Below are 19,105 nucleotides of genomic sequence, written 5' to 3' on the forward strand. Positions count from 1 at the left end.
ATGTGAGTCTGTTGACAGAAAGATCAGGGGACAAGAACATGAAAGCAGCTGCCAGGATCGTGATGAACAAGAAGCTGGCATATCCTTTTTAAAAAAGGTTAGGAAGCCCCTGATGAGCAAAGTTGAATGACAGAGTATGTGTGGGTTGCAGAAAGCCCAGCACCCAGACCTGAGAAGAAGATGGAGAATTGCAAGGACAGTGCGCTTAAAAGAAATCTGCAAAGGGCTGTAAGAAATCTGCAAAGGACTGCAAGAAAGGAAGTTTTCTTATTAAGCAGAGAACTATATGTTGTGGGCAAAGGTTCGACCTTTTGCACTTGTTTGTCCGGAAAAGGAAGGAGAAGGATTAAGAGGAGGAGTCCAAATATACCATAAGGGGAACTAAATTGGAAAAGGCTGGCTGAAGAAAGGTGGAGGCAGGCAAATCTGGTGGACCGACCATTTGTAAGGAATATTTTTGGCTGATGACAGCAGAACACATCTATCCAGGAGGTCAGGGTCTGCCCTCTGCGTGCTTATGCCAGCCCAGGTTCAGCCCATAGACACAGTCCACAAGGAAAATGCTTACAAGTCGGATGACCCAGGAAGAAATGGTACACTTTGATCAGTGCTGTAATGTTGCTCCCATTGCTCTTACTGAGAGACTGATAATCTATCAGGGAACAGTCTTGGTATCTATGTCTGTGTGAATAAGAAGTGTCATCTTAATATCTTTTGTCTTATGTCTTAACCAATAAATGTTACATGAATAGTGCATAAGCTAAAATTTTTGGTATATGGTCTTCTTGTCTGTAGTCTGGCTGGGTTCTCTCTCCTCTCATGGTCCCTCTCCCCAGGATATAAAGAAGAGTAACCCTCTGGGGTAACATAACAACATATCTGGCATTCCTGGAGCCTTAGTCACACATTTCAGTCTTTGAGCAGCATCTGTTAGGCTTTCTATCCTGTAGCAAAAATGACAGTTGCTCCATGTTGCCTAGTTTACACAGGTATTTGGCAATGTCAGGAGGAGCCTTAATTGTCTTGTTGTTTATTACTTTTTAGAACAGGATAGTCTCAAAACTTTAGAGCATGATGGAGTGATTATTTAGCCTCAGCAATAACAGCCGGTGGCAAGCCCTGAGCCTTCTCCCCATTTTATGTTTCCATGTAATCTCCAAAAAGCAAGGAACTGAGAAGCTGAAGCCTTTCACAGAAGACACACTTTGTTGTTCAGTTGTTAAGTCATGTCTGACTCTTTATGACCCCATGGACCATGCCAGGCCCTCCTGTCTTCCACTGCCTCCTGGAGTTGGGTCAAAGTCATGTTGGTAGCTTCGACGACACTGTCCATCCATCTCGTCCTCTGCCGTCCCCTTCTCCCCTTGCCTTCACAGAAGACACACTAATCCTACCCAATTTTCAGCTGCTTGAACAAATTTCACTGCATGACTTCCTACATCTCACACACAAACACTGGTGGTATTTTATGTACTTAAGTCACAGGTATATATTCCTGTTGTGTAATTTGTGGTACAATATATGTAATTAAGATCGCTTTAGGTTGAATCTAAACCAGCATTGGAACTGACTGATCTTGTATACTAGTAGCAGTACTAAGGCAGAAAGGAGAAGTTAGGAACAGATTTACCCCCACACCATTGCAAGAATTCCAAGCCATGAACAGATAGGCATGGCATATCATTGTCGTTACTCACTTCCCAATAATTATGAGGTCATCATCACAGGCAGTCAAGGCAAAAGTGCCTTCAAAAGCAGTTCTGCAGTTATGTGTTGGACCTGATGTTCACCACAGACAATTCATACATAATACAGGTTTTCCGGTGTGAAAAAGCCAAGCAACTCAGAACAGAGCTATTAAACTCTTCCTCTGCTGCTTGTGCACCCACAACTATTCTCTCCACTATGTTTTTTCCTGATCTAATTTATTCCTGTGAAGCCTGGCTTGGAGAAAAGCAACTAGAATAAGGCATCAAAGGTCTCTCCTTAACATAAACCTACATGTCTCAGTTTCTGACCTTGACTGAATGTCTTTCTTTTCAAACAAGTACTTCCTGTGGAATAAAATGCAAAAGGCATTTGTTTGTATTACTTTCTGATGTAGAATGGTTTAAAATTCTGGAGAGAAAATAAAATAAAATAAATTCTATCTATAATCATAAACTAAATATTCCTAGTAATAAATAATAAATCAAATATGCTTTAAATGCCCCTTCCCAGTTCAAATTTCTGCTGCCACTGCATCAAATTAATCCCTCTGAACTCTCTGTTTCCAATCACTAATAGCTCCAATATGGGATTCTCTGGGCGTCAGTACTCATGTGCAAATACATACTATTTTTTTAAAGAGGTAGGGCTTGGGTATTTGCTTCTTGCTGTGCTCCCCCAACAACTACAACTTTCTAAATTCCATGTTCCAGATTTCTGAACTTTATTTTACACACTCATAAAACAAAACAAAACAAAAAACCAAAAAAAAAACCTTTCCCTCTCAAATACTTCCTTATTTGGGAAAGAAACAGTGGACATGTTGCTTCCTCATAGGGCAGAGTGGACGTACAAAGCCAATTGCTGTTTTCATTTCTGTTTTTCTATTGTTTTAAAATTAGTGACAGACACATCCTTCCACCAGCTTAGTGGGAACAGTACCATAAAAATTTCTTTTGTCCTTCACAGTGTAGCCTTTCAGTCCCAATGTGACAAGTTTAATGACTGCCTCATCTAAAGTGAGAGGCAACCTCCCATTTGAACTTCAGACTGCAAAATAAAAAGACCTTTTTGGTCAGCTGGCAAATTCACCTTTATTAGGAATCTGTGAACAATTGGGTAAAACTGGCATACACTCAAATAGCTCCTTCTGCAGTTAAAGCAATAAAGATAAAAGGAATTCATGGTTTAGAGCAGTGGTTCTTAACCTTTGTTACTCAGATGCTTTTGAACTGCAACTCCCAGAAACCCCAGTCAGGACAGCTGGTGGTGAAGGCTTCTGGGAGTTGCAGTCCAAAACTCCTGAGTAACCCAAGGTTAAGAACCAGTGGTTTAGAGCACAATAATACATTCAACCAATAATGGAAATGAAAACAATGTTTTAGAAAAATCTAGTGTTTCAATGATGTGGAAAATTATACCACTTTCACCAACCTGGATGTCTCTGGCTCGCTCATAGGACTGATAAGCGATTTTTTCTTCCATGCTGGCCAATTCCTGCTTTAAATTGAGGATCTCATTCTGGTGGAGCTCAGTCAGGTCATTCAGTTGTTCTTCTAGCCGCTCACATCTAGAACAGAGAAATGTGGCTGTTTTTAGATGTATCTAGTTTGCTATACTGTCTAGTTTGCTATATGACAAACCTAGACAGCATCTTAAAAAGCAGAGACATCACCTTGCCAACAAAGGTCCGCATAGTCAAAGTTATGGTTTTTCCAGTAGAATGTACGGAAGTGAGAGGTGGACCATAAAGAAGGCTGACCGCTGAAGAATTGATGCTTTTGTATTGTGGCGCTGGAGAAAGCTCTTGAGAGTCCCTTGGGCTGCAAGGAGATCAAACCTATCCATTTTGAAGGAAATCAATCCTAAGTGCTCACTGGAAGGACAGGTCCTGAAGCTGGGGCTTCAATACTCTGGTCATCTCATGAGAAGATAATACTCCCTGGAAAAGACCCTGATGCTGGGAAAGTGTGAAGGTAAGAGGAGAAGGGGACGACAGAGAATGAGATGGCTGGATGTGTCATCAAAGCTATCAACATGAATTTGAACCAACTCTGGGAGGCAGTGGAAGACAGGAGGGCCTGGTGTGCTCTGGTCATGAAGACTCAGACATGACTTAATGACTAAACAACAACAAAGTTTGCTATACACTTTGGAGTAAACATAACTGAGTAGAGGGACTTATTTCTGAATCAGTAAGTACAGGTTTGGGTGGCAAGAATGTGATGTTGTCATGCTAAAGCACATCATGTGTGAGGTATTAAAGACAGATGTCATTAATCAGCTGTCACAAGTAACTTGACTAACCTGACTGACCCTATTTACATTCTTTAGAGGAAAGCCATGTGAATAACTGGCTCCAAGGTTTAGTTTTTTTAAAAAAAGGAAGTGCCAATTTACATATTCTTAGATGCAGTGGGAACAGAACTGTAAAAGCACTCTATAAACAAGTTGTGTATTATGTGTACATCTTACTGATGGTTACTCTCAGGATATTACAAGGTAATGAGCACCTTAGAATTTATACAGAAAACCCCCATGGGAAGAAGGAATGGCCATAGGCTTCCTTAAAAGGAAAAAAATGAAACATGTATGGTCACATCCACATTCCCTTTAGTTAGAAAGAATCAGGATTTGATCAAGCCTACTCCATTAATACAGAGGAAACATAATTTTTTGTTTTTGAAATAATTGTTTCTGTATTGCCTTCATCTGTTGTCAGCTGTTTTTATATAGTTATTATGTGTTTGAGTATTTTATTTAATATTTTAATTGCTTACTATAGAATTTTAGTCAATGTTTCTCTGCTATATTGTAAGTCGTATAGAGACCTTGCCAATTAAAAAAAACTATTTATTTATTTTTTTAAATTGATATGTTGAAAATTCTCCCTCTGGAAGCAGGGCCCAGGAATGAAATGGCATTATGCCTTCAGCTTTAGGAAGGTATACCAAACCAGACTGAATGTTCTCGTATCATTTAATTTGTGCTCAGCTCTTGGATCACTTTTCTATACCAAGTTTCAACCTTGGAATATATCAATAAAAGATAACATTAAAGAGCCTTTAATGAGGCACAAAGTGCACTTCTGTAATAATGTACAGGGAGTCCCAACTCATGATTAAGGTGAGGAATTTGCAGTCTGGCTGGTGACCTTTCCAGACACGCATGAATCCCAGTACCTTTGTTTGGGAAAATGTGGGTGTTTCTAGAGGAAAGGCCTCAGCACTGGCAACTACTGTACTGCTTTTCTGGTGTAAGATAACAGCAAACTCCCTACTGACAGCCCACACATCTGCCAGCAGGTGTGGCACAGATGGGGACGGGGAGAGTGTAATCGTCATCACATAATTTTAGAGACCTTCTTTTCCAACTCAGTAAATTTTCAATTTGTCATTTAAGAGAACCGTACTGGATAGCTCAATAAGTTGGGAACCCAGTTATGGAGCCAAAGTTGGGAATTCAATTCACTGTCTCCCTGGGAAAGATCCAGCCTATGTCTGGTTTGTATGGTCCCACAGTGCTACCTGAAGATATAACCCATTACAGTGGTGCCCCGCTAGACGCTTACCCCGTTAAATAGCAAAATAGCAAAACAATGTTTCCTATGGGTTTCTTTCGTTTAACGATGATTAGATCCCTGCTTCGCGAACCGTTTGTTCGCAAGACAACGATTTAAACAGCTGATCGGCGGTTCGCAAAATGGCTCCCCGCTGTTTTCCGGACCTATTTCTGCAAGACAGGGATTGCAAAATGGCCACCCTATGGAGGATCTTCGCTGCATGAGCAGGTATTTCCCCCACTGGAATGCATTAACTGGTTTTCAATGCATTCCAATGGGGTTTTTATTTTTGCATGACGACAATTTCGCTGTACAGCGATTTTAATGGAACGCATTATTGTCACCATGTGGGGCACCACTGTACTAAGTATTCTACACTTTGAACGCCTTGGAAAGGGCAACCATAAGTTGGAATTGACTTGATGGCACATAATTATTATCAAGATAACTGCAGCTTTACAGACTATATTTGCGAACTTGGATGTATGTCCTGCTGTGGGATCATTTCCCGCTTTGCAAGCTCAGAGAAATTATAGGAGAACAGAAAGGATAATTCAATCAATAGTGAAAGGGGATGAATCTCAAATACGCTGTCCACCTTCGTCAAGTACAATGCATCACACACAGAGATTTCTTTTCAAACCTGTTGAAAAACTGAATGCTGTTCCTCTGTTTCCCTCCTACCTTCTCTTTTTTTCAATGGAGAAAAAAAGCAGGGAGAATATATGGGCTGACTACAAATGGATCGATTGTGGTGTCACCCACATTTTCCATACATTTCTGTGAACAAAGCAGAGCAATTGTAACTCTTTCTCTGGTGCACTATGTATTTATCTCACATTCTTTTGTGAGCATTGACAACAAATATTTCATTATCTATACTAATTTATTTGTGTATCTTTTGTCTTTCATTACTATAAGTGAAATGGATTGGTGGAAGGGAGATGCCAGGTCTATCCACCACTGATCAAAATCCCCAAGCATGAATCTGCAAATTGAGACAATAAGATGTCAGAAGACTTGTTTTTGTTGGAAGACACTAACACAGTCTCTAGACAAGAACAGCTGGTCTTCCCATTCCTACAGCTAGTTTGATAAGAGAACATTGTGCAAACAAAGAGATTGCTTGGTAGGTGAACCGAGAGGGGGGAAAGCCCACAAGCAAGATATACAGTAAATATAAAGAAATACACAAAGAGACCAGTGTGCCTAAACAAGGAAGAATTTCCTTGGAAATATATTATGTCAAAAAGTGAGATGGGTTGTAAGAGGGTTTCACAACTTCACCTCCATCTTCTGGATGTGAGAAAGAAAAGAGCAGGTTGTGAATAGGATACTGCCTGTTTCAACTTTCCATTTTCTGGCCTGTTCTAAATAAATAATTGTGCCACACTTTGAGAAAAGGCTTATAAATACCAACCCCCAAATTTGCTCAAATAACACTGGAAGCAGTCTACAACCATTTTTGAATTTTTCATATGGTGCTTTACATTTACTGAAAATAAATATAGGACACCTACCCCTAGAATTCAAGGTTTTTTATTTGTTTGTATTTTCCAGATAGATGAATAAAACTTGTGCTGTATAATACACATGGGTTTGGGATCTAGATGAACTAGATTACTACCATTCAGATGCTGCATGTCCGTGCAATGATACATGGTATAAATGTAATCAGTTAACCTTGTGCAATTATAACAAAATATATTTATCAGGAACCCTTGCCTGCTTCATAGAATCCTAGAATAATTGAATTGGAAGGGATCTATAAGGCCATCGAGTCCAATCCCATGCTTTATGAAGGAATCCAAATCAAAGGAGATCTAACAGATCTTCATCAACTCTTATCTTGCTTTCTCTGAGTTATTTAACATTCTTTCTGTAATCAAATTCTACATATATCTACCCTTCATGAATGACTGGAAGGTGAAGATGGCAAAAATAACTATGGTCTGCCTCCACAGAAGTCTGAGAGCACGACCTATTGATGTTACAGGGTAAGCAAGATTTTTTGTTTCTTTAGAGTAAAATGTAAAAACATTGAGTGTTAAGCATGGGTTGAAACAGGTAATCTGAAACTGTGGGTCAATTCACAGGTATGTTACAACATACTTGCACGATAAGGGAATTCTCCCCTCCCATTTCTAGGAGGTGTTTTTCTTTCACTGCCCAAAAATGCACATCATCTCTGGATGTGGCATAGATTCCCTTTCCCAGCAATCTCTTGTGTTCACTGAAAGAGAACAATGTGTGTCAGCATTCTTTCCATCAACATAATTTGTGGATGATGTGACATGATAGAGGTACTCATCATAACCCACATAAGGAAGTAAATTTGAGACAGGCAGGGGTTATTTCATCCCTTCAGTCTTTTTCTGCAAACATGTCTCTCCTGTGAGCAGACTTAGTAAACCCACAGAACCTCCAGGTTTTCTGCCTGCAGACAGTTCATGCTTACTAATATATAGCAACATTTTGGTCTTATGTTTTGTTGCTGCTGCTGTGTACCTTCAAGTTGGAACTGAGATACACTGACCCTAATAGTGCTTTCAAGGTAAGTGAGCTTTACCAGTTTCATATTCCCAGTGAATTTTCATGGGTGAACAGGAATTTGAATCCAGGCCTCCTGATTCCATCACTCTATCCACTATGCCACACTTTTATACTGAAGACTTATCGTGCTTTTGAAATGATGCAGCTAGCTACCATCTCAAGTGCCAGAGGGAAAGTCTATAAATGACAGTATGACATTTACTTCCTAAACCTTTCTAATTTTAGTTTTCTCTAAGGGCTCTACACTGACTCACAGGGATCTTATAAAACAAAGTGATTTGTCAAAAACAGTTACACACTTCAGTTACAAAATTATTCCTTAAACTGTGGTGCCATGTTTACAGATTTCTCTTCCCAGGGAACATTTGGCACCCATGCTTATGCTTTCTCAGTTCTACACAAACACCTTGTTTAGCCAGACTGATGCCACTATTTTCCTCTTTATTGACCTCTTGAAGTTTTGTTGTTCTTGTTAGTTTGTTGAACCTACCGCTTCCCATAAACTTGGGAGCCCTGAGACCCATCAAGTGGGAGAAGAGCAAACAGTAGTGGCAGAGGATACACATATATTATGAAAAATGAGAACATATGTTCAGTCCAGATATATGTGATCTGTACCAGAACCAAACTTTCACTTTAAAATAAGAATCTGTTCCTGGTCCCCCTTTTCAGCGATATAATGATGGAAGTGGTGGTGGGAGCTTTTTAGTCATTCCTGTTAGAAAACCAGACAGAAATCCTTACTATTTGCTTCAAACTACACACACACACAAATCACAATCTACCTTCTACCTATTCCTGTCATAACATTTTCTTGGCAACATTAAGCAGTACTATAAAGAAGTCCACAAGGAATACAATTTATAAAAATTGAAGAATATATGCCACCCAGCATGCTGGTTAGACTTTCACTCATGAAAGTCAACTTGTGGAGTAAATTAAAGAGAAACCAACCAAATGCATCTTTGCCCTATGGCCTCATGTTTTCCTGTGTAAAGAAGCTTCTATTGGGTCACAATCAAAACAAAAGAGGCCCAACAGGATAGTGAGGAAAGTCTCCTTTTATCAGGTTAACATCTGCTGCACTCTAAAACCTGATAAGCCACAGCCTGTTTTGCAGTTTGTTCAAGGTGATAAAGCAGCATTTGAAGAGAAGGAAAGAACATGCAAAGATGGAGACAGAGCTGAACTACCAAAAAGGAAGCTGAGAGGAATGGTAGATCTGTCAGGACTATGAGGCCACATCAAATGTTCAATAGACAGGCAGTACAGCTTTTACTAGAACGTTAACAATTTCTAACGTCACAGTAGAAGGAGGGACTGACTTGCCAAAATCATACTGTCCTCACAGAATTCTGGAGATGGAGGAAGAGAAGGTAAGAAAAATCAAACTAAGAGAGAGAGAGAGAGAGATTGAGAGTTCTAGTGACACTGAGGCCCAGTCACAAGTTAAAAGCAACTATAGGGCCAGGAACAAGGCAGGCCAGTGGACTGATAAACAGATTAGACATAAAACAAAGGACAAGCACTCTCATCAGAAAGTAAGTTTAGAAGCAGAGAACTGAATCTTTCCACAAAACCTATGGCAGGGGTAGACAACCTCAGGCTGTCTATATGTATTAGTTTATATCTCCAATAATCCCTGACCAGTGACCATGTTGTCTAGAGTTTATGTGTTTATTATAACCCAAAAGACCTTTAAACACCAAGTTGAATAACTTTATGTTAGGGCTATTTTCATACTATAGGAAAAGATAAGCACGCAGCTTGAACTCTAACTTAATGTCACTGTGGCCTTTAGCAGGCTGCCCAATGTTTTGTTAGCAGTCACTTTGTCACATCATATGTCACTGGAAGGATGTAATAGTTATCTCTGAAATGTTTTAAAATAGCCTTTACTATTTACTATTTTACAACAAGAAATGAATGATAAATCCTACCACAACAAAATGGCTAATACTAAAATTTTTGATGTAATGTAAATTATTTATTTGTTAGCACAGAACAGGGAGATCCAAACTTTTGACTATGAAGGCCACATCGGATATTTTCAACATTTTTGAGGGCTGTAGGAACAGGAACATGTGCACACACATACGTGAGGCCACACAAATGCCCACTGCCCACCCCTGCACGCACACCCTCTCCCCCACCCACCTAGAAGCACCCCTGTCCACCCTCCCCCACGTGCATGGGCTGAAGGGAACAGGCCAGATAAAATGGCAAAGCAGACCAGATGTGGCCCACAGGACACAGTTTGGAGAACCCTTCCCTAGAATAATGATATAAAAGATGCCAAAAAGACACCTTCAAGGATTCCAAGGATGGCATGATTTTAATTTTGTTCTAGAGTAGTGAGATTATCTTTCCTTCTACATCAAAAGGAAATGTTTATAGGGTTATTAAGCCAGCAGGCAAAAAGATTCATTTTCAATTCATTCAGAAGGCAAGCTTTGCTAACAAACAGGTGCCAGTCCCCATTTAATGGAGAAGAACTACTTATTTCTCCATGGTCAAAGAATGCAGAGAAACACTTCCCCATAACTCTTCACTTCCTCTCTCCATATTCTAATTGCTGGCCTCTCCTTCCTCTGCATTCTACAAACAAAATAGAGGGCTAAATCCAATGTTAGTCTACCAAGATACGAGCTACTGGGACTTCTTAGTCATAGGTATCATAGATTTAATTGATTCCAATGAATCTACATTAGATTTATCCTAAAGAATGTCAACTGAGTATGCTCTATCAGTTTAGAAAATTTGTTTTGTTATTCAAAATATGAAATTGTGAATTCAATTACATCATTTTAACACACCATCAGATGATACCTTAATGTTACAATATTAAATGGACTCAGTATATCATTTAAGCAGACTGTACAGCTCCCAGCTATGCAATGAAAGGATGCCAACATTTTCCACAGTTGATTTAATAGACTATGAGTATTAGGTGAGGAACTTCAGGAAGTGTTTAAGGAACATTAAGATGATGAGAAACTGTTTTGGAATGGAAGTATTTCAAATGGATGCTATCCGGGAAGACTGAGAACTGCCAAGCTCCTCTCAAACCCATCAATCTCAATTCAAGACTGCACAAACTAGTGTAGCTAAAATGACAAAATGTTAAAGTAAAAGAAACCCATCTTGTTAATTTAAGGATAACATTAATTTAAGGATAATTAATTGCTGATTTAAAGATATCACAACATCTAATCAATCAGTTTATGTTATAATCTCAAAGTTACAACCAGAGTTTTAAAATTTACAGTATTTGCTAAATTGTGTGCAAATGGCACAGAAACAATTAAGATTCACTGGTAAAGCTTCTAGTGATCTGGTACTCAGAAAGATGTCACAAAACATCATAGATTATGCTTAATATTACAATGAACAAATTATAGTTATTTTTCCCCAAATATGTAGTAGGGCCCATTCATTCCTGGTCTGAGTTAAACTGAATGAATGTTACTATGTTTCCTGTTTTTGCTGTGGAACAAACTATGGAGCAACAGGAAAAAAAATACTGTCCGTCCGTCCGTCCATCCGTCCGTCCGTCCATCCATTCATTCATTGCATTTATATGCCGCCCATCTAGACATAGTCTACCATCTGGTGTGCTTGCAGCTACAAGCCTAACTTCAGTGACACAGAGTTTCAGCTAATCCAGAAGTTCTGGGAGCATATGCTACCAGTACTGCAGCTAGATCAGTGGCTAGTAAATCTGGATCTGCTGATCTGGATCTTTAAGGCTCTGTATAGCCCATATCAGAAGTCTTTCCCAGAAGATTACTTGTCACATTTCCCACTCATTTATTTAGTCTCAGAAAACAATATACTTAAAAATCTCTCATTCTACAAAACTGGGACTATGAGCTGGCTTGGAGAAAGTAGCACAGGGCTACTTCAGTTTCAAAAATTGGGACAGGCACTTAGAATGAATGTGCTATAAAAGATAACAAGGAGACAATGGTGAAGGTAAGGAGTAAGGGGGAAACCTGAGCATGTAAGGAGAGAGGGGGATGGTGTGTAAAATCCCAATGATTATTTACAAGGTGCTGCCTGAGATATATGAAATTGTTACAGCTGCATGAAGGTCTGTGTCTAGATTATTCCCAAAGTACTTTAACATTTGAGTTAAAAATGAAAGTTTGAATTATTATATCTCACCGGTATCTCTCTTCCTGTAGAGCTTGCATGATCAAGGAATAATCCCTCTGATAGTGAATCTTGAGGTTCTCAAAGGATTCCTCTAGTCGTCCTTGAATTTCTCTGATCTCTTGAATCTCGTGAAGTATTGCATCAAAACCTGAGCTCTGCATTTCCAGAGTGTTTGTTTTGGAGCTTGGTGCTCCCACAAGCAACCCTGTAGTACTATTGGCCCCCACAGAGCCAGATGTAGCACTGGAACAATCTTCCTCACTGCCATATTTTGGGCTTGACTGAAAGTTATGAACACCTAACCCCTTTCCCGCAGTCCCATCTTCTTGGCCTTCTTCCAAGGAGTCCTTCAAATTAGCAATATTGTCTGCACTCCCAAATTTATTCCTGATGAGTGAAGCTATCTCCCGGGGTTTGGAAACAACAGCCCCTGCTGCTGAATGGGTTGCCTGGGAGAAGCTGGAAAGTCCACCTTTAACACTATCTACTACTCCTTCACTAAAGCCAGTGACCTTTGCCCCCACATCCTTCAGTCCCTGGTGCATATCCCTCAAGACATCTTTGGGCTGCCGAGGGATACCATTCTGCTCAATCTCTCGGAGCTTTCGATGGTAATGCTCTAGCTTCTTCTGCAACTGGAGGATTGTTTGTGCTGACTTCTGGTTTTTCTTCTCAAACACTTGTTTGATGCGGGCACTCTGTTGTTTGTCAGCATTATTTGCTAGTTTCAGGTATTCTGCCACATTGTCATCCCGAGCTGTTTGCTCTATTTTTATTTGTTCAGTTAGCTTCAGGATCTTCTGCTGCAGGTGCGTGATGGCCACTTTCGTGCGCTGGGGATCTGGTGTTCCATCAACAGAGTCAGCATTGATGCTGCAGTCTGTGCTTGAGGCCACTGCGCTAGATGTTTGTGCTAGGCTGCTTACATCTAACCGCTCAATCTGGAGGACAAAATGAAAAAGAAAACATTAAAGACCGTTTTGGTAATAGCAACTCCTACAGAAAATGCAAACCAATTTGGTTCTCTTAAGAAGTGCAAAATATTTTTTTATAAATTAACAGTGTGATGATGAGTATTTTAACCTTGTTATTTATTTATTTATTTATTTAAACTATTTATTTATTTATTTATTTATTTAACTTATATGCCACCCACACTACCCAAAAGTCTCTGGGCAGCTTACAACAATTTAAATTCAATAAAAAGATAAAAACAATTAAAATACGATTAAAAATATAATGCTCTAAAAACTGCCATCAGGACCCACAGTTGATATTATTTGGGTAGTGTGGGCAGCATATAAGTTAAATAAAAGAAATAAACTTTCATCCACTATTCAAATTACACCTATTATTATGTAGGAAATGACAACATACTTCTGATAGTATCCTATTTCAAATAGGTAGCAGAGCAGTTTGTGTGTATCAAATGAACCTTGACAGCCTATATGGAGCCAGAATTCATCTTAAAATGTACAGGTATGTTCTTATTTCTCTTCTATGTGCCCCTATTCTGACAGCACAGACCACTAATATCCACGGAACTGTTAAGCCCTTTAGCATAATGTCCCTGGAACATTATGTTTGGAATGAAACCCTTCAAACAAGTGATTTGATTATGTACAGAACTCTTAAAACAGATAAGGCACAATCACATAAAAATTAACATTTAACTTTCTTGATACATTAGTTGTTCTTAAGTAGCAAGCATTTTAAATACTTAATATAAATTAAAGCTTTCCAATCCGTGTTCCTGTAAGCAAATAAAGTATTCACTATTCTTTAGCCTACCTTAGCTTTTCTGAGGTGCAACAGCTGCTCCCAATGCATGACCTGAACAAAGCAGCATGCCTACAACAGCCTTGGCAAAAGCTAATCTGCACACACTGCCTCAGTATTGTGAAATCTAGTCTCAAGAAAGCCAGCTCAAGACAGAAACCAATGAATCATTTTAATTACTCAACAGCTCCTCCCCAACAGGAAGCATATCAGGTTTCCTTCTAATAAGAATATGTAAAATCAGAGTATGACATCATTAAGCAGCCTGGACTTTATGATGTTCTAAGCTCTCTTTTAAAAAAAGGAGAGGGAAAAAGTCATCCAAAGAGTACAGAGGAAGCTGTAAAGACTTGCTAGCAGATGAATCAAGAATCTGGTAACAATGAAAATAATCCATGGAGCAAAGGCAAGTAAGTTGGTCTCGTATAGTAGTAAGACATTCAACTGGAAGTTGAGAGGTTCAGGTACAAATCCTCACTGAGCTATGAAATTCACTGGGTAAATGCAGACCAATGACCACTGAACACTGCAGAAGATTTGTGGAATCGGGCAAAATCTGTATGCCCACATCTTCTGCTGTAGACGTCTGTAGATGTTCAGGAATGCTATGTTTTCTCTGCAACCATATGGACTGCCAACTATGTTCTATCAGTTCACATGTACAGCAACACAGAGAAAAGGGGACATAAAACTTTGGATGTGTAATCAAGCTTTACACATTTTATTACCTCAAATGGAAATCTCACAAATCTAGTGATTCTATACAAGCTGGGAGTCTGGAATCAACATAAACTTACCTAAATATGGGAACAATGCACACGAATAAATTTAGACCAGGCAATACCAGGAGCATTAGAGGAGACAACAGTGGCCATTTGACCTGCAGCTTGTGTTAGATTTGGCACAGATAAAAACTGAATCAAAAACCAGTGACTACAGAACATAAACTAAGCATGGGGAAACCTACTATTTTTCTGTGGAGAATATTTTTTTGTTCAGTTGGCAGGAAGTGGTTTATTTTGCTCTGATTCACTGGCTTTGTTTTCCTCTGCTTTGTACCCTGTGTGATTGCCTGATCTGATGGAAAGGGATGGTCGTGGGGTTGTCAGTTCCCCTCAACCAAATGCCTCTTGTGTTCAAAGTGTTTCTTTTACTTTACAGTGGTGCCTCGCTTAGTGATCGCTCCGTTGAGCGATAAAATCACTTAGCGATGGGGTTCTGGCCATCACCAGAGCAATCACTTAGCGATGGCCCCTATGGGGAAAAATCGCTTTGTGATGATCGCGGGGAAGCGATAATCGCAAAGCCCCCATTTTCGGCCAGCTGATCGGCGGTTCCAAAACGGCCACCCGCTGTTTTGCCTCGCTTAGAGGCACCGAAAATGGCCGCCCCTATGGAGGATCTTCGCATAAGGTCAGTTTCTAAGCCCATAGGAATGCATTAAACACGTTTTTATGCGTTTCTATGGGCTTTTTTATTCCGTTTAGCAATGAAATCGCTTAGCAACGTTTTTCCTGGAACAGATTAACATCGCTAAGGGCACCACTGTATAATGTTTTCCAAAGCTAGCACTGCATCAGATTACCACCATGTCACTTGGAGGGAGGGGTAGTCCAGGAGGAAATTGTTTTTCGCTTCTATTCCTGCAGCGTGATAATTGTTTGTATTTGCCTGGATGGTATAGCAATTTCACTCATGGAAACCAGCAGGGCCCAATTAGAAAAAAATTCAGATCAACTTGGTTTCCCCTGCCATGTAAGCTACACCTTGCCTGATATAAATATGAGCAAATCTCAGTTCCTCAAAAGATGAGCATATGTAGACATTGCCCAAGACATTATTGCAAATATCAAGTGAATGCAAGAATTGGGTTTTATTTGCTATCAACTTCAGTCTATCAATTACCTTGAAATCACTTGGTTCTGGATTGTATAAAAATCAGACTACATGATATTTAGTCTCTCTTATTCCGTAGCTTAAAATACTGCACATACAGACTGCAGAGTGAGAAGCTCATGTTTTCTAATCTTCCACTGAAAAACACATACTGTATATCTTTTTCTAAGTAACAGTAACTTCGATAGACACATTCAAAATAAAGCCAGTCATGAACATATACGTATTGGCAAGATTTCATCCACTATTCAAGGCGAAGTCAGGACAACTAGACACCAATGACACACTCCTATTGCCACAGCTGCCACTTATCAGATTACTATGTTGGCTCCAGCAGTCCCCACAACTGTCCTAGAAAGATCTACCCCATCAACAGGCACATTTGCTGATCATTAAAGCTCATACTAGGCAGTCTAATCTGCTAAACAAATATTTATAATCCGGCCTGAAATGATGTAAAAGTAAATTTACATTTTTCATGATCAGACAACAGCATTTTAAACCACCAAACAATAAAGGGCCCACAGGATGTATAAAGCATGAATCCCAATTGCTCTGCAATAGCATCCGTTTTCATGTTATGGCAATCAATACACTGGGTTGCTTGAGAATAGTCATGTCTCTTCAATAGAGATGGGAGTATTCATATTTGTATATCTCCCCCATAGGTGGAAATAACAAGAGTCCAGCCCCATGTGCCTGGAATGTCCACTCACCATTCTGCCACTGGCGTGAGCTTGACAGAGCCTTCCTATCACACCGTTGTCCACAATGGATTAGCCACTCTATGACCTGGCAGAGAGGCTTGTCATCCCGCCTCCTGCCAGGAGTGGCTAATCTATTACAGCCAACGGCATGATAAGAAGGCTCCGTCGAGGTGGAACCCTAATTATTTCCACCTGTGGGGGGATATTTGTATTCATGCACGAATACTCCCATCTCTACTCTTTATTCTTTTTTTAAATTATCAGCCTGCATACCCTGACTGAATGCTACAGGAAACATTTCTGTTGATGCATAGCTCCTATCAGGAACTTTTTCCTAATGGTTACCTGAAATCTTTTTTCTTGTAAATTGAATCTACTCGTTAAGGATCTACCATTTGGAGTACAAGATAGCAAACTTGCTCCATCTTCTGTGTGAGTCTTTCAAATACAAGGAAGATTGCTATCATATCACCTCTCAATCTTCCTTCTCCAGGCTAAAAACATTTCCAGTTCTGTGTATCATAGGGGTAAGTTTCCAGACTCTTGACCACCTTTACTGTTCTGCTCTGCATTCATTTCAACTTATTAATTTCCTACTTACACTGCAGTGTACAAAATTAGCATAGGACCAAAGCAGAAAAGAGAGGTGTGCTGCTACGTCTCTTGATCTGGATCCAGTACTTCAGTTGATCAAGCCAACAAATACATTTCTATCATTTTTTTTCCTTTTTCTCCTTTTTAAACTTATTGCATTACACTGTTGAATCATGTTTAGCTGTGGTCTACTATGGTATCGAGATCCTTTCATATGTTCTGATGTCAAATCAGCTATCACCCAACCTATATTTCTCTACCTGATTTTTTTCAGTCAAAATATAGAAGCTGACATTTATGTTTGCTGCAGTTCAGTTTGCTTGTTCTTACCCATTTCTCCTAAATTCTGATCCTGTCTTCTGAGAACTTAGCTACCCCTTCTAGTTTGGTATCATGCAAATGTCTTGAATATCCCCTCTACTCCATCTAAATTATGTATTACACACTACACAAGATTGAGTTGAAGTAAGAATCCTACAGCACCTTACTTGTCACTTTAGAACATGAGGAACTAGTGATGACCAGTCTTTGTGTCTGGATCATCAACCAGCTACAAATCCACTTCCTTTCTTTAGTATAATACCCTTTTAAAACCATAGCTGGTCCTTATACAGTCCGTAATACAAACTGTGTCCATAAGCTATTTTGTATTACCAGAGTTTAGGTATTTAGACCTTCTTTCTAAGATATATTTAGTTAAAGATTACTGTTTGTCCACTGTTTTAAAAGACACAAATCCCAAACCCTAAGAACATAGTATGATTCATAATAAATAGAGTGACAAATGCATATGTCCTTATTTTGCACAGAGTTGACAGAAAGCACTAAGCAGTTGATTGGTTACATCTGGTCCTGAAATTACTCCTGACAGAACTAAGACAATGACTCTTTTACACTACCTAGATTATTAGTCAGCATCTCAGTGGCAAATAGTGATGAAGTATATACAGTATTTAGGTTTACAACTTCTCTCACCTGACATCACCCTCTGAATATGTGTACACGGTTTACTTGGCATGCTGCCATGTCTATCGTTATTTGATATGGATTAATCTAGATAGAAAACTGTTCTATGAAGAGAAAGTCTATTGAAAAATGTACAGATACTATTAAAAGTATCTGCAAACTAAAGTTCATAAAAACTCATGGTAATAATAATTTCTTATATGACAGGACTCTTAGGTGTAATGACATATGTTGGTCAAGGGTACATGAACACAGAAGTAAGAAAGGATTTAGAACAGAAAATATGTAGTCTGATGATGTTTGTATCAGTTTGTTACCAAACTGGTCAGGTTTGTATGACATGCCAAGAGTCTAATTGTTACCAAGACATATGTACACCACAGGCTGTTTTAGCTGGAAAAATTTGTCAGGCCAAAGACAAATATAGGTTAAAAACAGTGATTATGAGTCTCAAATTTGAGCCTCTGGTCTCAAATAAGTCAAGCCCCAAGAGGAAATGACAGGAATATAGATCTAAACACCCCCTATTAAAATTACATAGAAGATGTGAATGCTCCAGCCAAAGAATAATTTCAGAGGACAGCCATCATATAGAAAGGCCATGTAGATTAATGTCCTTTTTTTCCTTTGCTACTGCAAGAGTTGTCTGGTGATCAGGGAGAGCAAACATCCTAGATGTTCTGCATTTTCCTACATAGTCTGACCACCTTTTTTCTATTCAGTCAAGGGCCTCATTCTATTTCCATTGTTGCTGGATTATCCTGATGGCAAGAGTATAACCAAAACAGAACAGGTTAAGTAGGCACATAATTAACCAGATAATTTTAATGTCTAAAATCTATAAAAAAATTGCAGGGTGGCTATATTATTTCTTTTGGGGTAAATCTTCTTCCTGTTTCTGTATCAACCCTGCTGCCACTGATCCCTGCCAAGCCTCTTTGTGCTGACTTCATTTCTAAGTTGAAATCACTGTCTTAGCGTCCCTTCCTGAATCCAAGGTTTAGCCAGAGAGCCCTGCTAGCCTATGTTGCTCTCCTGAATTCCTGGGTTCTGGTCTACATCCTCTTTTAGCCCTTTTTTTCCTTTTGATCCTTGTCCAATAATTCCCTCATATTGTTCCAGGTGAAGTTTCAACGCTCTCCAGCTTCAAGAAACTCTAATGAGACTAAGGAGACACAATTTT

At 39.3% G+C, this 19,105-nt stretch overlaps 1 protein-coding gene across 13 annotated transcripts in view; it reads right to left on the reverse strand.

Moving 5' to 3' along the window:
• The window catches only part of TMCC1 (transmembrane and coiled-coil domain family 1), a 163,123-nt gene that overhangs the window by 6,630 nt on the left and 137,388 nt on the right, over window positions 1–19,105 (reverse strand). For 12 of the 13 annotated variants that reach the window (XM_078385229.1, XM_078385228.1, XM_072989492.2 and 9 more), the window contains 2 exons: window positions 11,990–12,921; window positions 3,142–3,277 (listed from right to left, as the gene is read on the reverse strand). In XM_078385229.1, the coding sequence (XP_078241355.1) occupies window positions 3,142–3,277; window positions 11,990–12,525 (672 nt within the window). In that variant the 5' untranslated portion in view covers window positions 12,526–12,921. Of the gene's footprint in view, window positions 1–3,141; window positions 3,278–11,989; window positions 12,922–13,771; window positions 13,900–19,105 lie in introns of those variants that run through there. The other variant, XM_020813188.3, reaches the window with a different exon arrangement.

Source organism: Pogona vitticeps, chromosome 2 (assembly GCF_051106095.1).
Source record: "Pogona vitticeps strain Pit_001003342236 chromosome 2, PviZW2.1, whole genome shotgun sequence".
Classification (NCBI taxonomy): Eukaryota; Metazoa; Chordata; class Lepidosauria; order Squamata; family Agamidae; genus Pogona; species Pogona vitticeps.